General features: G+C 47.7%; 1 protein-coding gene across 5 annotated transcripts in view; it reads left to right on the plus strand.

The window, feature by feature from the left end:
• Positions 1–22,053, plus strand: part of samd13 (sterile alpha motif domain containing 13) — a 98,931-nt gene that overhangs the window by 65,517 nt on the left and 11,361 nt on the right. For all 5 annotated transcript variants that reach the window (XM_072574819.1, XM_072574821.1, XM_072574818.1 and 2 more), the window contains 2 exons: positions 10,144–10,231; positions 17,130–17,241. In XM_072574819.1, the coding sequence (XP_072430920.1) occupies positions 10,144–10,231; positions 17,130–17,241 (200 nt within the window). The remainder of the gene's footprint in view (positions 1–10,143; positions 10,232–17,129; positions 17,242–22,053) is intronic.

Consider the following 22,053-nt stretch of genomic DNA (forward strand, 5'->3'; position numbering starts at 1 on the left):
CAACTCTTGAAGTTCCTCTTGATTTTAAATTCTGTATCCCTTGGAAATATTGCAGCTTGAAGCTGGGCAAGGTTCTGAAAGTGAGAACTGATGAGCCAGGATAATGTTAGTCCAGGCCTTCTGCATGATATGCGTGTTCTTCAAAGTCTGCTATGTCCCATTACCAACCTGTTGGGCACCTCGGTCATGCCCAGGTTCACAGACGTGAGGAGGTCCTTCAGTCTGCCCACTGCCCTTGGCGATTGGTGATTTTGGCCTCCAGCTGTTGTCAGTTCACCAGCTAGGATCCCTCGGTAAGAGATGGAACGCACCTCCCACTGTGTGAGCCGGAGCGTGGAATATTTTCCCCAGTTGATCCTGGTGGAGTAGTTTACTTTGACTACTGTTGAATGTGTGCATGGGGAATTAGCACTGGAGGAGTACTGTATTGTCAGAGGCACAGTTTTTGAATAAAAAGTCAAATAGAGAATCTTTGAGACTGGTCACCATTTCCTGCTCACCATTTCTGCTTCACCCAGCCCCTAATCCAAATCACCTGGCCTCTTATTACTCACTTATCGATGGGAGCTTGCTGTAAATTAAATTAGTTGCCAGTTTTCCCGAATCACAACAATGGCTGTTCTTCAAGAAACCTTTGATCCTTTTTAGCAAAATTCATTCATGGGATGTGGGCATTGCCAGCTGCACCCAGCATTCATTGCCCGTCCCTAGTTGCCCCTTGAGAAGGTGGGGGTGAGCTGCCATCTTGAACCGCTGCAGTCCATGTGCTGTGGGTAGACCCACAATGCCCTTAGGTAGGTTTTGACCCAGCGCCATTGAAGGAACGACAATATATTTCCAAGCCAGGGTGGTGAGTGGCTTGGAGGGGAACTTGCAGGTGGTGGTGTTCCCATATACCTGCTGCCCTTGTCCTTCTAGATCGAAGTGTTCATGGGGTTTGGAAGGTGCTGTCTAACGATCTTTGGTGAATTTCTGCAGTGCATCTTGTAGATAGTACACACTGCTGCTGCTGAGCGTCGGTGCTGGAGAGAGTGGATGCTTGTGGATGTAGTGCCAATCAAGTGGGGATTGCTTGGTCCTGGATGGTGTCAAGCTCCCTGAGTGTTGTTGGAGCTGCACCCATCCAGGCACGTGGGCAATATTCCATCACACTCCTTACTGGTGCCTTGTAGATGATGGATAGGCTGTGGGAATTAGGAGGTGAGTTAATTGCTGCAGCATTCTGACCTGCTCTTGGGGGCCACTATATTTATATGGCAAGTCTAGTTCAGTTTCTGGTCATTGGTGGCCCAGAGGATGTTCATAGCGGGGAGTTCAGTGATTGTAACAGCATTGAATTTCAAGGGGCAGTGGTTAGATTCTGTCTTATTGGAGATGGTCATAGCCTGGCATTTGTTTGGTGCCAATGTTACTTGCCCCATGTCAGCCCAAGCCTGGATATTGTCCAGATCTTGGTGCATTTGAACACGGACTACTTCAGTGTCTGAGGAGTCACGAATGGTGCTGGACATTGTGCGAACATTCCCATTTCTGACCTTATGATGGGGGGAGGTCATTGATGAAGCAGCTGAAGATGGTTGGGACTAGGACACCACCCTGAGGAACTCCTGTAGAGGTGTCAAGGAGCTGAGATGACTGACCTCCAAGAACCACTGCCATCTCCCTACGTGTCCAGTATGACTCCTACCACTGGAGAGTTTGTCCTCTGATGCCCTTTGATTCCAGTTTTGCTTGGTCTCCTTGATGCCACACTTGGTTGAATGCTACCTTGATGTCAAGGGCTGTCACTCTCCCCTTCCCTCTTGGATTCAGCTCTTCTGTCCATGTTTGAACCAAGGTGTAATGAGGTCAGGAGCTGAGTGGCCCTGGCAGAACCCAAACTGGGCCTCACTGAGCAGGTTACTGCTGAGCAGGTGCTCCTTGAGCTCTGTTAATGACCCCTTCCATCACTTTAGATTAGATTAGATTAGATTACTTACAGTGTGGAAACAGGCCCTTCGGCCCAACAAGTCCACACCGCCCCGCCGAAGCGCAACCCACCCATATCCCTACATTTACCCCTTACCTAACACTAGAGGCAATTTAGCATGGCCAATTCACCTAACCTGCACATCTTTGGACTGTGGGAGGAAACCGGAGCACCCGGAGGAAACCCACGCAGACACGGGGAGAACGTGCAAACTCCACACAGTTAGTCACCTGAGGCGGGAATTGAACCCGGATCTCTGGCGCTGTGAGGCAACAGTGCTAACCACTGTGCCACCGTGCCGCCCACTGCCACCGTGCCGCCCACTGCCACTTTACTGATGGTCAGGAGTAAACTGATGGGGTGGTAATTTGCCAGGTAGGGTTTGTCCTGCTTTTCATGTACAGGACGTAGTTGGGCAATTTTCCACATTGTCGGGTAGATGCCAGAGTTGTAGCTCTACTGGAACAGCTTGGCTAGGGGAGTGGCAAATGCAGGAGTATGAGTTGCTTTAAAACACTTTGGGATACTGGAAACTGATGTCTAATTTGCGGTCCTCAATTTGAAATGCTCTGGTTTCCTCTGCCTCTGATCTTTATCGAACTGTCTCCCCTCTTTAGGCTGTGTGTTGCTCATTGACATAGAATCGTAGTACCCAGGAGTGGGCCATTCGGCCCTTTGAGCTTGATTCAATATGATCATGGCTGATCATCCACTCCCATTCTCTCCACATGCTTCTCGATTTCTTTAAAATTTAAAAATGTATCAATCTTATATTCAGTGGCTTGGCCTCCACAGCTCTCTGTGGTCGAGAATTTCCTGGATTCATTACCCTTGGAGTAGATGATTCCCCATCTCCTGTTGGATGGAATATTGACTGTGAACCCCTGCCTCTCCACCCAAGGCAAACATCCTGCATGAGTCTGGTCTGTCCTGCCTTATTAGAATTTTGTACACTTCAATCCGATCCCCCTTCAGTTCATCCTCCTGGACTCGAGTGAATACAGGCCTGGCTGAACCAACCCCTCCTCATGGACATTCCTGCTATCCCCAGAACAGCGGACTCAGTCACACTCCCCCTGTGGCAAGTAGATCCTTTCTGAGATAGGAAACCCATTTCGCTGTGTTACTTTGACCATTTTCTCTGACTCACACTTCATTTTAAACCACTCGCAGAGTGATCCTTCACTTAAGCTTTTCCACTCTCTGGCATTTCTCAAGCATTGTTCCAATGAATGCAAGTCCCTTGATGATATGGCTGGCTATCCCAGTGTATAATATGGATATTCCTGATGGGCCATTCACTCTGTGCAGATGCTAGTAATTTTCTTTTGTGGTTCAGTGGCCCACACACTGGGACTGGCTTTACTTGGTTCATAGTTACTTAACAACTGTCCAAATTTAATATTTCATTGGCCCTTGAGTGAGATGGTTTGTGAATTTAGGTTTTTTTATAATCATAGGCTCTTTGGTCATTCGGTATCTCAAAAAGCTGAGGCTTTACAGATCATAGGTAAGAAATAAGAGCAGGAGTAGGCCATTCGGCCCCCAAGACTCCCTGCCATGCTATGAGGCTATGTCCTCATAGCCCCAGGCCTCGTGTTTACAGGCAGCACAGTGGCTTACTGGCTAGTACTGCTGCCTCACAACAACCAGGGACCCGGGTTCGATTCCAGCCTCGGGCGACTGTCTATTTGGAGTTTGCACATTCTCCTTGTGTCTGTGTGGGGTTTCCTCCCACAGTCCAAAGATGTTCAGGTAAGGTGAATTGGCCATGGGAAATGCAGGGTACAGGGATAGGGTGAGTCTGGCTGGGATGCTCTTAGGAGGGTTGGTAAGGACCCGATGGGCCGAATGTCGGGATTCTGTGATTCCTCTTTTGTGTCAGCTCTTGTCAAATCCCTGACATTTCAAAAATCCATCCAGCTCCGATTTAAATATTTTCAGTGCTGCTCTTTGGGGTAGAGGATCTCAGGGATTCACTCCCCTCTGGGGGAAGAGGTCTCCTGTAAATGAGTGTCTCCTCATTCTGTAACTGTGCAGACTCATTCATTCAGGGGCACGGTGAGGATTGGGAGGGTACTTTGGCACACACTAGGCATTTGAAGAAAAATGAGGAGCCAGGCATGGCCGCCCCAGAAACTGAGTGAGTCTAGGAAATTATGGGGTTTTGAGGTTGGGCGGGGGGTGGTAACAGAGCGGATGTGAGTACTCATAGGTGAGGGGGGGGATACCATCTGGTGAGCAGAGTTTACAGGGAGAGTGGTGAATAAAAACCTGAGAAATGCAGGGGGTCGCTACCTTCCGGGGATCATGGAGCAGCTGCAGAGGGTGGGGAGGGTTAGGGGGCGCCATCGAGGCAGATGCCAGCTGTCAGTGCAGGAGTGGGGAAGAGGACAAAACTTTGAGATCCTAGTGCGAAAGAGCACCCTCTTCCAGAGGGAGAGCTGAGCCCCAGGTATCAAGAAGGTGAGGACTGGGCGGGTTACAGGAAAGTCACAAGGAACATACCCTCAACCCAGCAAAGATGGAGCGGTTAGCCAACGTAGGAGACCGCACTGTCTGGGTGGTGAGCTCCCACTGCAGACTGTAACTTTTGTCTCTCATTGTGCATGGCAAGGGAACCAATGCTGTCAGGCCCATTGTGGCTTTGTATGCGTTCAGTCCCATTTCCTTCCAAAGGAGATGGCCTGGCCAATCTTACCAGGCCTGGCCAATGTTACTGCGCTTGGCCAATGTCACCAGGCCTGGCCAATGTTACTGCGCTTGGCCAATGTCACCAGGCCTAGCCAATGTCACCGCGCCAGTGATCTAGAGGCCTGGGCAATGGGTCATGGTTTCAAACCTCACCATGGTGAAACATACACTCAATAAAACCCCAGATTGAAACCTTGTCTCTCCCTGCTAGTGGCCAGGAAACTATCAGGGATTGTCATAAAGACCCATCTGTTTCACCGTCTGACAATAGACAGTAGGTGCAGGAGTAGGCCATTCTGCCCTTCGAGCCTGCACCACCATTCATTATGATCATGGCTGATCATCCTGTTCCTGCCTTATCTCCATAACCCTTGATTCCACTATCCTTGAGAGCTCTATCCAACTCTTTCTTAAACGAATCCAGAGACTGAACCTTCACTGCCCTCTGGGGCAGAGCATTCCACACAGCCACCACTCTCTGGGTGAAGAAGTTTCTCCTCATCTCTGTCCTAAATGGTCTACCCCGTATTATAAGCTGCGTTCTCTGGTGCGGCACTCACCCATCAGCGGAAACATGTTTCCTGCCTCCAGAGTGTCCAATCCTTTAATAATCTTATGTCTCAATCAGATCCCCTCTCAGTCTTCTAAACTCAAGGGTATACAAACCCATTCATTCCAGTCTTTCAGCGTAAGATAGTCCCGCCATTCCAGGAATTGACCTCATGAACCTACACTGCACTCCGTCAATAGCCAGAATGTCTTTCCACAAATTTGGAGACCAGAACTGCACACAATACTCCAGGTGCGGTCTCACCAGGGCCCTGTACAGCTGCAGAAGAACCTCTGCTTCTATACTCAATCCCTCTTGTTATGAAGGCCAGCATGCTATTAGCTTTCTTCACTACCTGCTGTACCTGTATGCTTGCCTTCATTGACTGGTGTACAAGAACACCCAGATCTCTTTGTACTGCCCCTTTACCTAAATTGATTCCATTTAGGTAGTAATCTGCCTTCCTGTTCTTGCCACCAAAATGGATAACCATACATTTATCCACATTAAGCTGCATCTGCCATGCATCTGACCACTCACCTAACCTGTCCAGGTCACCCTGTAATCTCCTAACATCCTCCTCCCATTTCACCCTGCCATTCAGCTTAGTATCATCGGCAAATTTGCTAATGTTATTACTAATACCATCTTCTATATCATAAATATATATTGTAAAAAGCTGCGGTCCCAGCGCTGATCTCTGCGGTACCCCACTGGTCACTGCCTGCCATTCCGAAATGGAACCGTTTATCACTACTCTTTGTTTCCTATCAGCCAATCAACTTTCAATCCAAGTTAGTACTTTGCCCCCAATACCATGTGCCCTAATTTTGCTCACTAACCTCCTGTGTGGGACTTTATCAAAAGCTTTCTGAAAGTCCAGGTACAGTACATCCACTGGATCTCCCTTGTCCATCTTCAGAATTACATCCTCAAAAAATTCCAGAAGATTAGTCAAGCATGATTTCCCCTTCATAAATCCATGCTGACTCTGACCTATCCTGTTACTGCTATCCAGATGTGTCGTAATTTCATCCTTTATAATAGACTCCAGCATCTTTCCCACCACTGAGGTCAGACTAACTGGTCTATAATTTCCTGCTTTCTCTCTCCCACCTTTCTTAAAAAGTGGTACAACATTAGCCACCCTCCAATCCGCAGGAACTGATCCCGAATCTATCGAACTCTGGAAAATAATCACCAACACATCCACGATTTCTCGAGCCAGCTCCTTCAGTACCCTGGGATGTAGACCATCAGGCCCCGGGGGACTTATCAACCTTCAGACCTAACAGTCTCTCCAACACCAAATCCTGGCAAATATAAATTCCTCTTTAGTTCAGGTCCTTCAGCCACTGTTACCTCAGGGAGATTGCTTGTGTCTTCCCCAGTGAACACAGATCTGAAGTACCAATTCAGTTCTTCTGCCATTTCTTTGTTCCCTGTAATATATTCCCCTGTTTCTGTCTTCAAGGGCCCAATTTTAGTCTTAACCATTTTTTTGCCTTTCACATACCTGGTCTGGTTTGGCCTACACATGACTCCAGACTCCAGTTGGTTGATTCTGAACTGCCCTCTGGAATGAGCAAACAAGCTGCCCACTTCAGGGCAATTAGGGACAGGCAGCCTTTCTCACGCGCCTGCATCCCATGGAAGAACAAAGAATTGTTCCTCTTGTGTCCACCCCTGCCTTTCTGGCAGCTGCCAGGCTTCCTTTATCTTCTGCCAATCTAGGCTGCTAGTTCTCTTCATTCATTCCTGCAAGCCTTTTGGAAGGATTTTAGAGGCGATCTCTTGACATGATGGTTGTTCACTCCTCTATGAGACTCCAAGATGGAGGTAATAGGCCCGAAGCCACCTGTTCACTTGAGCCATAGTTGAGCAGGCCATCAGGACGAGGTGGTGTTTTCTGGTGCCTGTACACTCCCATGTGGCCCAGTAGGGGGAGGTGTGGAGCATGCAAAGGTAGAGATCCTGGATGACACCAGGAAGTGGAGGAGGTAGATGAAGAATTGTCCACATTGGGCAAGGAAAACAGCAATCCTTGGGATCGTCCAGGAACACTTCAGCTAGGCCCCTCTAACACAGGAGGAGCTGTCTCTCAGAACTGTCTGGGCCAACATGTGCATTGAAGACACTGACTAGAAGGTGAAAGCTCTGAAGGCACAATCTTAAAAGGGCCTGAATGACGTGGGCAATGGCAAGAAATGTCACAATCACACGAGAAAGTCCAATGAGGCCTCTCTGAGGCTCAGAACTGCCTCTTCTAAATCCCAGATATCTAGCCGTGAACCTCGCTCAGCGGCGATGGGGATTCTCACTCAGTAACACTGTGATTCTCGCTCAGCAGTAAGGAGGTGCCTTTGAAGGGAGATTGATTGATTATTGTTTGTTAACAACTTCATTAACAGCACATGAATATGCAGCTTTCAATCTTACCATTGGCTCCGACAAACTGGACCCTGAGAATTCTCACTTTGGATGTTGTGGAGGGAACTTGGTGACTTCAGCTCACTGCTCTCTCTGAAGCATCTCCTTGGTAGGCACTGACATCTCAGGGTGCTCACATCCACTGACGTTGGCATCTGAAATGTGCCAGCCTCAAGGAACCCTCATGGCATGTCTGATTCACTTTACAGTCCATTCTACACCTCAGTCAGGGCATGTTGAGAACTAACACTACAGCAAGGACACAGTGTGCTCAAGGACATTTCCCCCTCCCTCCCCCACTCAAGCTCCGGGCTGGCGTCAGGCTAACTCTCCACTCACTGTCACAGCATCCCCTCACACTCCACCTCAGACCCCCTCCCTGCCTTGCATTGCCTTATATTTGCACCTTTCCTCCTCAGGCAGAGACACCAGTCTCAGTCACTGCTGTTGGGCACAGACAGAAAGCCAGGAAAACAGCCACAGTTGACCCCAGTACCCAATCCAATCAGGAGTCTTTGTTGAGCACAATAGGTCAAGGGCAGCCTCTGAGATCAGTCCAGGAGCTTGGACACGGTCAGTCAGACCCTCAGGATGCTCAGAGACTGGATCGTTTCCAGGTGAAGCATATGGCAGCCCACCACCCATCGTGTGTCTTTCTGCCCCTTCCAAGGGCTGCTCTCCTCGGAGTGAGAGTGAGGCAGCTATTGCTGCTGTAATGTTGGAGAGGTGTCCTGAGTGAGTGAGTAGGGCATGGGGCATGTAGGGTTCAGGGTGTCGGGGTTTGGGATGGCTGACAGTGAGTGAGGGGAGATAGGTTTGGTATGAGGGGAGGGTAGTGGCAGAGTGAGTGTGAACTACCCGGGAGAAGGTGGTGGCCCTTACACAGACGGAGTGAGGAGGAATATTGAGCTTTTCCCTGCATTGCTGCGCTCTCCTCCAGACAGCGGAGGCAGACCAGTCTGTTTACATTTATGTGCCCATCGCAAGAATACCTATCTCTCAATTCTCTCTCACTCTCACACCCACTCTCCTTTTCTGTTTCTCTGTCTATCACTCTCTCTTTCTCTCTGTCCTTTCCTCTCATCAGCTCTCAGCTTCCTCCAGTTACATTCCTGATCCCCCCCCCACCCGGCCCCTGACCAAGAATTGGTGACCAGCCTTTTCGATGTGTCCTTTAACCGAGCTCCCTCATCAGAGGCACTGGCCCCATCGCATTCCTGGGATTGGAGACGTGGAAACCAATCACAAACATTCCCATGCCTTCCCCGGTTTCTGCCCCATGGCTCAGACCTTGTACGGGTTTCTGTCTGGACCCGAAGGTCGTGTTCCCATGAAGAGAGGCTTAGACTAGGCACTATCGCCATCATTGTTATCTCCCTGTGTGTAGCTGAGGTCCTGGAGATGACGTCTGGCTCATGCCAAAACTTCAATGTTCGCAGGAGTGGAGGAGCTAGGAAAATCAGGGAAAAGGTAGGGAAGATTGTAATTGTTCTAACTGCAGTTTATTTAAAGAGAATTTGAAGCTTGATTTGGATCTCATTATGCATGCTAATTAACCCAAGTGTATTAATTGCTTTTGGAAGTTGATTTCAAGTGGTCTTTTACATTACATTATAGCAGTTCGAGCTAAGTGATGAGGCTATACTAAATACTTGGTTTAATGAAAGCAATATTAGTCAGTCAATGTGACTGGCAAAGTAGCATTGTTTAATAGAAATGTCACTGCAGTGACTGCTTCCCATTAGGGAAATGAAGATACTTTGGTTTGTTTTTGAGAGGTAAGACTCCAGCCCAGGGTTAGAGAAAATTGGGGGGTTTTCGGGGGGTGGATAATGAGGAACATTGAGGCCACAAACAGATTTAACAACTCTGTTATTTCCTCAGGGATACGAGCGAGTGAAAACGTCGAGTTTGATTGATGCTGTGTAATAAATCGAGTGGGGCTTCTGCAGAAAGGGCATATTAATTTTGTGACTGAATCTTAATTACATTTTCCCTCTGCTGTTGATTTTCTGAATACCGAGTTCATTGTTTCTTAAAGGGATAGACTGGAGCAAGGGGTGGTGCAGTGGCTCAGTGGTTAGCATTGTTGCCTCCCAGCGCCAGGGGCCTGGGTTCAATTCCAGCCTCAGGCGACTGTGTGGAGTTTGCACATTCTCCCAGTGTCTGTGTGGGGTTCCTCTGGGTGCTCCAGTTTCCTCCCATAGTCCAAAGATGTGCAGGTTAGGGTGGATTGGCCATGCAAAATTGTCCATAATGTTCAGGGGAGTGTAGGTTAGGTGAGTTAACTAGGGGAAATGCAGGGTTACAAGGATAGTGTAGTGTGGGTGGGATGCTATATGGAGGGCCAGTATGGGTTGAATGGCCTGCTTCCACATTGTAGGGATTCTGTGAAAATGTACCTTTATTTGCTGAATTTAACCTCTTCTAAGGAATGCCTTAAATTTGAAATATCCCAACACAAAGCTCCGTGATGTAACTTGTTCGCCTGTTATTTCAGTTCCTGAATTACGAGGAGCCTCCTGTCTCCCCACCCCCTCAGCGTCCCCTGTCGAGATGGAGACTATTGAAAGTGGCTCGACGAAAAGGTGGGTGCACGTTACAGCTCCATTTATGGCAGTGCGGCCCTGAAACGTCAGGTCGGGAGCGATGAACTGGGTTTTGGTTTGATTTTGTTATCATGGTTCTGTTGTATCAAACACACTGTATTCAGCTGACCCAGACAGGGGTCCGTTCCTTGGAGCAGGAGAATCGACGTTTCGGGCACAAACCCTTCATCAGGAAGGCGTAGGCTCAAAACGTCGATTTTCCCCTGCTCCTCGGATGCTGCCTGACCTGCTGTGCTTTTCCAGCACCACACTCTCGACTCTGATCTCCAGCATCTGCAGTCCTCACTTCCTTCTAGGTGTTCATTCCTTCCCCTGATTGCTATGGTATTAACTGTGTGGCTCTCCCAGTTGTAATACTACTGTAATAAGTAGGAACAAGAGGAGGTCATTCAGCCCCTCAAGCCTGCTCTGCCATTCAATAGGATCATGGCTGATCCAACATTCCTCACAATCCACTTTCCTGCCCTTTTCCCCCATAACCCTTGATTCCCCGACTGATCAAGAATCTCTTTCTCTCTCAGACTTATATACACAAGGACTCTGATTTGAGCTGCAGGGAGAGGCTGAATAGGCTGGGGCTGTTTTCTCTGCAGCGTTGGAGGCTGAGGGGTGACCTTATAGAGGTTTACAAAATTATGAGGGGCGTGGATAGGATAAATAGACAAAGTCTTTTCCCTGGGGTCGGGGAGTCCAGAACTAGAGGGCATAGGTTCAGGGTGAGAGGGGAAAGATAAAAGGGACCTAAGGGGCAACGTTTTCACGCAGAGGGTGGTACGTGTATGGAATGAGCTGCCAGAGGATGTGGTGGAGGCTGGTACAATTGCAACATTTAAGAGGCATTTGGATGGGTATACGAACAGGAAGGGTTTGGAGGGATATGGGCCAGGTACTGGCAGGTGGGACTAGATCGGGTTGGGATATCTGGTCGGCATGGACAGGTTGGACCGAAGGGTCTGTTTCCATGCTGTACATCTCTATGACTCTAAGTCCACACTGACCCTCCGAAGAGGAACCCACCCAGACCCATTTCCCTCTTACTAATGCGCCTCTCACAATGAGCAATAATGACCATAGCAGTTCAAGAAGGGAGCTCACCATCACCTTCTCAAGGGGCAACCTGGCATGGGTTCCCACTAGTCAATATTAAAGAAAGGTTTACTCACTGAGTATAGCATTAGTGATCTCTGCTTCCTAGCTATCAATAGTCTAGTGTCCCAATGTTCTCTTTCTTTTGAAATAAAATTAACTAATGAACCACCTCCCAAAGGATGACTGCCTCAAAAACTACATTTTAAAAAAGATGTAGATGTTACTGGCTAGGCCAGCATTTATTAGCCATCCTGGGCAGCACGGTGGCACAGTGGTTAGCACTCTCAGCGCCAGAGACGTGGTTCAATTCCCGCCTCAGGCAATTCTGTATGAAGTTTGCACATTCTCCCCATGTCTGTGTGGGTTTCCTCTGGGTGCTCCGGTTTCCAAAAATGTGCAGGTTAGGTGAATTGGCCATGTTAAATTGCCTGTAGTGTTAGGTGAAGGGGTAAATGTAGGGGGATGGGTTGCGCTTCGGCAGGTCAGTGTGGACTTGTTGGGCCGAAGGGCCCGTTTTCACACTGTAAGTAATCTAATCTAATTGCCCACAGGGCAGTTAAGAGTCAACCACATTGCTGTGGGTCAGGAGTCACTTGTAGGCCAGACCAGGTAAGGATAGCAGTTTCCGTCCCTAAAGGACATTAGTGAACCTGATGGGCTTTTCCTGACAATTGACAACAATTTCATTGTTATCATTAGACTTTTAATTCTGGGTGTTTATCGAATTTAAGCTCTATCATTTGCCGTGGGGGGATTAGAGTCTGGATGCCCAGGGCTTTATCCGGGTCTCTGGATCAACATTCCAGGGATAAAAAGTTGTTCTGGGTGGAAATCATACAGTCCTGTCAATGTGTACCCACCAATCCCATGTCATACTCTGGTTGAACATGATGAAATCAAATTAGCTTGCCTCTATTAACTAGTTAAATGAATAACCGGATGTTTTAACTAAAACTCAATTCCAAAGATACCTTAACGCATTTATTTCAAAAAATATCTTGTGGAAAGATAATGTACACCCACAGCAGTGCGCACAGAAGGAAGATTTCCAGGGTACCAGTGGCTCAGTGGTTAGTGGTACTGACTCACAGCGCCAGGCACCCGGGATCACTTCCAGCTTCGGGACACTGTCTTTGTGGAGGTTTTACATTCTCCCCTGTGCCTGCATGAGTTTCCTCTGGGTGCTCCGATTTCCTCCCATAGTCCAAAGCTGTGCAGGTTAGATGGGTTAGCCATGGGAAATTGCCCACAGTGAGCAGGGATTTGCAGACTTGGTGGATTAGCCATGGGAAATGCGGGTTACAGGGATAGAGATAGGGGGTGATATGATGTTGTTTGGAGGGTCCGTGCAGACTCAGTGGGCTGAATGTTACAGTGTGGAATCCACCTGGCCATTCTATGATAAAATTGAAGAATAATATAGTGCAGAAGGAGGACGTTTGGTTCGTTATGCAGAGGAACCTTGATTATCCGAAGGACACAAGTGGGAAGTATTTCGTTTGGTTGATCAAATGCTGGATGTCATAGGTTAGCCAAGCATCGTGACCTGGTGATCTTGCCAGATAATTGAGGTTCCTCTGTATCTGTACTAGCTCTTTGAAAGAGCTATCCATAAGATATGGAGACCATTCAGCCCATCAAGTCTATTCCACTGGTCAATATGATCATGGCTGATCTGATAATCCTCAACTCCACTTTCCTGCCTTTCCCCCATGACCCTTGGTACCCTCATTGATTAAAAATCTCCCTCTGTCAGCCTTCAATATACTGACTGAGCCAGCCTCAACAGCCCTCTGCAGGAAAGAATTCCACCGGTTCACCACTCTGAGATAATAAATCCCTCCTCATTTCAGTCTTAAATATTTAAGATTCTGCCTCCTGATCCTGGACTCTCCTACAAGGGGAAACTGTACATTTACTTTGCTCTGAGAAACTCTTTCAGTAACGCCACTTCTCATTTTCTTAAACTCCATTGAGTACAGGCCCAATCTACTCAACCTCTCCTCCATGAGACAGTCCTTCCATACCTGGGATCAATCAAGTGAGCATTCTCAGACTCTCTCCAACAGAGTTTATCTGCCCTTAGATAGGGGGCCCAAAACCAATCACAGTCTGACTAGTGCCTTGTATAGTTTTAGCAAAACCTCCCTACTTCTATATTCCATTTCCTTTGAAATAAAGGCCAACATCCCATTTGCTTTCCCTATTATTTGTTGAACTTGGATGCTAACCTTCTGTGATTCATGCACCAGGATACACTAATCCCTCTGCCCTGTAACTTTCTACAGTCTTATCCCATGTGAATCGGAACAGCTCCACTCCTGCAACCCCAGCTTCTTTTCGCCCCACTGGTATTTATCCCATTCGATTTGCGACGTTGTGATAAAACCAGCTTCCTTCAGCGTTTCGGAGACCTCCGTCCAAATTATACCAGCTCACTGTTGTGTTTTGAATTTCTTCATGTGACCTTTGTGGTACCACATTGTGTGGAAGCATTGTGTGTTGGAATAGCAGGGTCACAGGTCATAAAATCCCTACAGTGTGGAAACAGGCCACTCCACACTGACCCTTCGAAGGGCATCCTACCCAGGCTCACCCCATAACGCTGCATTTCCCATGGCTAACCCACCTAACCTACATATCCCTAGACACTATGGGCAATTCAGCACGGGCAATTCAGCACGGCCAATCCACCCTGACCTGCACATCTTTGGACTGAAAGGAAACTCACACAGACATGGGGAGAATGTGCAAACGCTACAGACAGTGGCCCGAGGCTGGAATTGAACCTGGGTCCCTGACGCTGTGAGGCAACAGTGCTAACCACTGAGCCACCATGCTGCCCCATAATTGTTTTGCACGGGCATTTATTGTTATAATTAGAACTCTCCACACTTAACACCTTGCTGCTAACTAACACCTGAGTAAGGAGATAGGGAGTAGGCCATTCAGCCGCTTGAGCCTGCTTCAACATTCAACAAAGTAATGGCCAATTCATTGTGGCCCCAGCCTGGGTCCTACTAACCGTCCAGTCACCTTTGACTCCCTTCGTGAGATAAGAATTCATCCAGCTCTCCCTGAGTAATGGTCTGGACAAGAGAAGTCCACAGACACTCAACCCTCTGAGAGAGGAAAAGAAAGCTTTGGCTCGAGAAAGGAGAGCCCTTTTTCTGAGACTGTGTCCCCTCATTCCTGAGCCTCAGAGTCTGAGCATCCACCATGTCAGGCCATCCCGCCCCCCCCCCCCCCCCAACCCTCTCTGGATCTTACACATTTTAAGAGCAAAGTTGTTTTTCTCTCAACTTCAGCTATTAGAGATCCAAATCACCCAGTGTTCCTCTTACGACAGCTCTCTTCCCAGGACTAGAGTCCTGAGGGCGGTCACACCCAGCATGGAGCAGGGTCACTTGGAGTGGGAGGTCAGAACGGTCAATGAGGGGTCAGGAACAGGAGTGGGCATCAGCAGAGACATAAAATGTGTCGCAAGCAGACAGCTGCTCAGAATTTCATGCAGCAAGATGTGGATTTGACACAAAAAGCACCATTTCCTGCCCCCCAAGCTGCAGCTCTGTGTAAAAATTCAATGGATATGCTATCAGGGATCCTGCCTTCAAACCGTAGACCATGGACGCACAGGGAGCACCAGGAAGGTGACTCAGTGACAATGAAACTGTTCCCCCCACCTCCCCTCTCTGCTCTTTCCCCATCGCCCTGAACATTTCTCCTTTCCAATGATGAGAGTGCAGACATATCCCATTGCATAAGCTTGCTTTAAAAATACGCACAGCTGAAAATGTGTTGCTGGAAAAGCGCAGCAGGTCAGGCAGCATCCAAGGAGCAGGAGAATCGACGTTTCGGGCATGAGCCCTTCTTCAGGAAGAAGGGCTCATGCCCGAAACGTCGATTCTCCTGCTCCTTGGATGCTGCCTGACCTGCTGCGCTTTTCCAGCAACACATTTTCAGCTCTGATCTCCAGCATCTGCAGTCCTCACTTTCTCCTTTATAAATACGCACACGCCATCTAAAATAACGATAAAGTAAACTTTATTTCTTTCTCTTCACCTCAGTATTTTTATTTTCATTTTCAAAGGTTTGTTGGTTTTCTGCCGTTCTTTATTTCAGAGTTTTTGCTGTTACCATGCATGTTCCTGGGTGCCAGCAACCCAACCTTTGGATTATTGGGGAGGCTTGGTGGCTCAGTGGTTAGCACTGCTGCCTCACAGCGCCAGGGACCCAGGTTCGATTCCAGCCTCTGGTGACTGTCTGTGTGGAGTTTGTACATTGTCCCCGTGTCTGCGTGGGTTTCCTCCGGGTGCTCTGGTTTCCTCCCACAGTCCCAAAGATGTGCAAATTAGATGGATTGGCCATGGGAAATTGCCCCATAGTGTGTAGACTAGGTGGATTAGCCATGCGGAATGCAGAGTTGTGGGATTGGTCTGAGTGGGATGCTCTTAGGAGGTCCAGTATGAACTTGATGGGCCAAATGGTATACTCCCATGCTGTAGAGATTCTGTTACTTGCACCTTTCCTATGAAAATTCTTCCAGAACCTGTTACTTTTAGGCAGTACATTCTAGACTGCAACAGGAACAATATTTTCAGTTCTTACCCCCATTCTGATTTTGTGACCATTATCTTGAATCTATCTATAGTTGGAAAAAGCAGAACTTTTACCAAAGCTTTTTGTCTTGCTTATTTTGTATAATGAATGATAAGGGGCCTTTGACAAACATGCCTCTTCCTTTGTGGTAATTCTCAAGTTCTCTGCTACAGGATAACACTTTGGACCTTAAACCTCTATCTTGTGTAAAGCTGCAGGATCTCAGGGTTGGGTTTCTAAGCGGTAGCAAGTGAGGACAGCAGATGCTGGATCTCAGAGCCAAGAGAGTGGTGCTGGAAAAGCACAGCAGGTCGGGCAGCATCCGAGGAGCAGGAGAATAGACATTTTGGGCATAAGCCCTTCATCAGGAATGAGGCCTGTGGGCCAAGGAGGCTGAGAGATAAATGGGAGGGGGGTGGGGTTGGGGGGAAGGTAGTTGGGAAAGTGATAGGTGGATGAAGATGAGGAAGAAGGTGATAGGTCAGGGGTGGTGGTGGTGGGGGTGGGGTGGGGGTGCGGTCAGTGATGGACAGATCCAGAGGATGGTGCTGAGTTGGAAGCTTGGGACTGGGATATATGGGGGGAGGGGAAATGAGGAACCAATTCCACCTCAAAATCCCAGGAACCACCGTAGGAAGGGCTAAACCTGCACCCACACCACTCCCCTCACCTCCATCCAAGGCCCCAAGGGCTCCTTCCACATTCATCAGAAATCTACCTATACCTCTACCAATGTCATCTGCTGCATCTGTTGCACCCGGTGTGGTCCCCTCTACATCGGAGAGACAGGACGCCTTCTTGCGGATCATTTCAGAGAACATCTCTGGGATACCCGCACCCACCAACCCCACCGCCCCGTGGCTGAACACTTCAACTCCCTCTCCCATTCCGTCAAGGACAGGCAGGTCCTGGGCCGCCTCCAACGCCCAACCGTTACCACCCGATGCCTTGAGGAGGAACACCTCATAGTTCACCTTGGGACCCTGCATTATCCCAATCCCAACCCTCCAACTTGGCACAGCCTCATTCCTGATGAAGGGCTTTTGCCCAAAAACGTGGATTCTCCTGCTCCTCAGCTGCTGCCTGACTTGCTGTGCTTTTCCAGCACTACACCCTTGGGTTTCTAATCCCCAAAGGCCTGACTGCAGTTCCTTGTTCACTATTTAATCTGATCTTTGTACCTCCACAGCCCGACAGAAAATGGGAAGCTGCTTGATCCTGCAGAATGGACAATTTTAGACGTTTTCAATTATTTCAAGAAAGCTGGCTTTGAAGACCAGGCTGTCGCCTTCCAGGAACAGGTGAGTTTGGTTTGTTGGAACCTTTACAGAATTCTCAGCTCCAGTTCTGCTGAGGGTTTCAAGGCATTTGATAGCCCATCAGATGTCCAGCAGGCCATGTCCAAATGCAGCAAGGTCTGGACAGTATCCAAATCTGCACTGACAAGTGACAAATAACATGAATGCCACACAAATGCCAGTCAGTGACCATCTGCAGTGGGCTGAAGAATGGCAGGTGGAGGTTATGTTTAGATTAGAGTGGTGCTGGAAAAGCACAGCAGGTCAGGCAGCATCCGAGGAGCAGGAAAGTCGACGTTTCGGGCAAAAGCCCTTCATCAGGAAAGGCTTTTGCCCGAAACGTAGATTTTCCTGCTCCTCGGATGCTGCCTGACCTGCTGTGCTTTTCCAGCACCACTCTAATCTAAACTCTGATTTCCAGCATCTGCAGTCCTCACTTTTTGCCTTGATGGAGTTTATGGTCTATGCTCAAGTAACAGTCGATCTCGTAAAATTTGACCCCCAATTTTGGGCAAAAAAATCTGGAATTTTCTGTGTATCGCATATAACAGTCAACCCGAGTTGTTCACAAATAACAGATGATCATTTTGTGAGCGATTGGTATTATCCTGTATGTAAATGTTGCAATGTTTTGGGCTATTATGTGTTTTGATTTACAATTCACACCAACTCAGTATAAAAGTTTCTGATGCAGCAGGTCAGAGTCAGATAACAACCTCCCTTTGTGTGCAGTTCAGCTTCTCATAAATTGTTGTTTTTTTCTTTTTATCCGTCTGGAGATCAGTTGGGTTTCTGCTAATGAGATCGTGTTTCGGACTGTATTTCAGCCCCTCAAAAGTAGTATCCATGTCATAGTGGACCCCATAAATGTAACCTTTTAAAAGATAGTCTAAAACGTTTGGCTTTTACATGAGTATATATGGTAATTTAGTTAAATGCAAGGTATTGCAATTTGGTAACCAAACAATGGGGCAGGATTTATGCAATTAAAAGGAGCGGGGAGTGTTGTAGAAGAGAAACCAAGGGGTTCAAGTACACCATTCTCGGAATTTTGTGTCACAGGTAGACAGGGTATTTAAGAAACTGTTTAGCATGCTTGCCTTCACTGCTCAGATCATTGAATATAGGGGTTGGGACGTCATATTAAGGTACTATGGGACAGTACTGAGGCATCTTCTGGAGTACTGTGTCCAGTTCTGGTCTCCCCTGTTCTAGGAACGATATTATCAACCTGGAGAGGTTTCAGAAAAGATTTACCAGGATAATGCTGGATATGGAAGGTTTAATTTCTAGGGATAGGCTGGGACTTATTTCATTGGAGTGTTGGAGGTTGAGGGGTGACCTTATAAAGGTTTATAAAATCACGAGGGGTGTGATAAGGGGAATGGCAGATGTCTTTACCCAAGGTTGGGGGATTTCAAGCTGAGGGAGCATATTTTTGAAGTGAGAGGAGAAAGATTTAAAAAGGACATGAGGAGCAACCTTTTCACACAGAGGGTGGTTTGTGTGTGGAATGAATTTCCAGAGGAAGTGGTGGATATGGTACAGTTATAGTGTTTAAAAGACATTTGGATAAGTACATGAATAAGAAATGTTCGGATGAATATGGACAAAGTGCAGGCAGGTGGGACTGGTTTAGTTTGGGATTATGGTCAGCATGGACTGGTTAGACTGAAGGGTCTGCGTCTGCACTATTCAATGGTGTTGCCATCACTGAGTCCCCCACTATCAATGTCCTGTGAGTTACCATTGACCAGAAATTCAACTGGGCTCACCATTAGGAATGCAGTGTTTAGGAATCCTGTAGCAAGTAACTCACTTCCTGACTCCCAAAGCCTGTCCACCATCTACAAGGCACAAGCCAGGAGTGTGAGGGAATATTCCCCACTTGTCTGGATGGGTGCAGCCCCCCCAACAACACTCAAGAAGCTCGACACTATCCCGGACAAAGCGGGCCCTGTTTGATTGACACCACATCCACAGCCACTCCCTCCACCACCGACCCTGTGTTGCAGCAATGTGTACCAACTACAAGATGCACTGCAGCAATTCACCAAGGCACCTCAGATAGTACCTTCCAAACCTAGGACCACTTCCATGTAGAAGGACAAGAGCAGCAGGTACATGGGAACACTACCCCTGAACGTTCCCCTCCAAGTCACACCCCACCCTGACTTGGAAATATATTCTGGATTAGTGGTGCTGGAAGAGCACAGCAGTTCAGGCAGCATCCAAGGAGCAGCGAAACCGACATTTCGGGCAAAAGCCCTTCATCAGGAATAAAGGCAGAGGGTTCCTTCACTATCGTTGGGTCAAAATCCTGGAATTCCCTCCCTAAGGACATGGACTGCAGCATTTCAAGAAGACAGTTCATCCCCACCTTCTCCAGGGGCAAGTAGGGATGGGTTATAAATCGTTGTCTAACCAATGATGCAAACTTGTTTCCTCATAGCTTCAGATATAAGTCATAGAGTGTCAAAGCATATAAACATGCCGTTCAGCCCACCGTGTCTGTGCTGACCAATAGACATCAAAGTACACCACTCCCATGAAGCTGCTGCTTCAGTTTGTGAGAGTACCTGTCTCCCCCACTCTCTCATACAGAATCCTCCATCTTTCTACCACCCTCTGGGTCAGAACAAATTCCTCAGATCTGCTCTGAACTTCTTACTTTTCACTTTAAGCTCATTCCCTCCATTCTTAGGAACATCTGCCACAGGAGATGCTTCTCCGAATCATGTAGACTCCCCCTGCCGCTCCCCAGTTTCCTCTGCTCCAGGGAAAACAAATCCAACCTATCCAGTCTCCTCATGACTGAGACTGTTTGTCCCAGTTAACATCCTGGTGAATCTCCTCTGCATCCTCTCCTGTGCACTCACATCTTTCTGATAGTGTGGTGGTTAATGTTGCACACAGTATTCTATCTGTGGCCTAACCAATGGCCATGAAAGAATTTTTAAAAATCCGTCCATAAAACTTTCCATCTCTCAGTCTTTCCACTTCTCTCCCTCCCTGTCTGTCTCTCTCCCTTCCTCTCCCTCTCTGTCTGTCTCTCTCCCTCCCTCTCCCTCTCTGTCAGTCTCTCTCCCTCCCTGTCTGTCTCTCTCCCTCTCTTATCCTTTGGGGCACGATTTAAACCTCCTTTCTTGACCCTACCAGAAGAATGTGGTGGCCTTGGAGAGGGTACAGAAACTGTTTGCTGGGATGGTATCTGGTTTGGACGGTATTAGCTATGACGAGAGATTGGACAAACCTGACTTGTTTTCACTTGATCACCAGAGGATGAAGGGTGACCAGATAGAAGTTTACAAAATTGAAAGGCTTGGCTAGAATGGATAGTTGAAGCCTTCGTCACAGGGTAGAAATGTCAATGACTGGGGGAGCCCAACTTTAGGGTAAAAGGAGGAATGTTTAAAGGACATATGAGAGGTAATTTTTTTTTTACACAGAGGGTGGTAAGTACCTGGAAAGTGCTGCCAGAGGAGGTAGTAGAGGTGGATACAATACCAATATGTAAGAGGCACCTTGACAGATACATGAATAGGCAGCAAATAGAGGGATATGGACCATGTAGAGACAAAAGGCTTTTGATTTATGAAGGTTTCATGTGGTTGTGCAGGTTGATGGGCCGAAGGGCCTGTTCCTCTGCTGTCCTGTTCTTTGTTCATGATTTGCCATTACAAGGGTTTGGTTTTGTGTTGCTTTGATAACGTGACAGTGAACACTCGTGACTAATCTCGAGCTGTCCATTAGACCAGTCTGCTTCATTTATTAAAAATAAGCTTACCTGCTGTATTTATTAACCCTTACAGCTACAAATGGTCCTATAGTGTACAGATGGGTCTGCAGCAAGGTAATGGTTAATAGATTACTTTGTTTGGGATTGCACTTTTGTGTGAATTGAAGCCTATCTATTAGCTTCAGAAGGCAAAAGCCATCTCCTTGTGTGCTCTCTGTTTGTACAGTAGATGGCGCCCAGTGTATGATCTATCAATCCCTTGAAGCCAAAGACTGAAAAAATATGGACCACCAAAACTAACCTCGAGGAAGGGGGTGAAGGAGACAGCCGGTGTACAGAGCAAGTGTCCAAATAATACCGAGTGAATTGGGAAGGGGATCTGACAGAGGAATGTTGCTTTAAGACATGTGTGAAATGGAGGTAGAGAGGGAGCACTCCGAGCAGAAACAAAGCCAGCGGGTGGCTGATTTCAGGACTGTAGCTAACACCATGTTTCAGACGGATTACTCTGCGTCAGTTCTTGCTGTTCTCCACTTTCTCATCTCCTCCTCCTTTTCCATCCAGATTTTTTCCCTTCTTTCTAAAGATGCACTTGAGGAGATGTCAAGTTAGAGGAGGAAGGAATTTAAGGGTAGATTGATCAAGTGAAACGAAGCAGGTAGGAAGAGGCTTGTAAGGTGCATCAAACGTGAGAGGACACGGTGCTTGGGGTAGTATTACTGGACTTGTAATCTGAAAGCCCAGGCTAATGTTCAGGCTGCTTTCCCTGGAGGCTGAGGGCTGACCTTATAGAGGTTTACAAAATCATGAGGGGCACGGATAGGGTAAACAGACGTGGTCTTTTTACCTAGGGTAGGGGAGTCCAAAACCAGAGGGCATATGTTTAAGGTGAGCAGGGAAAATACTTAAAAGGGATCTAAGGGGCATCGTTTACATGCAAGGGTGGTTAGTGTATGGAATGGGCTACCAGAAGAAGTGGTGGATGCTGGTACAATTACAACATTTAAAAGGCATCTGGATGGGTATATGAATAGGAAAGGTTTAGAGGAATATGGGCCAAGTGCTGGTAAATGGGA

This window comes from Chiloscyllium punctatum, chromosome 7 (genome assembly GCF_047496795.1).
Source record: "Chiloscyllium punctatum isolate Juve2018m chromosome 7, sChiPun1.3, whole genome shotgun sequence".
Lineage (NCBI taxonomy): Eukaryota > Metazoa > Chordata > Chondrichthyes > Orectolobiformes > Hemiscylliidae > Chiloscyllium > Chiloscyllium punctatum.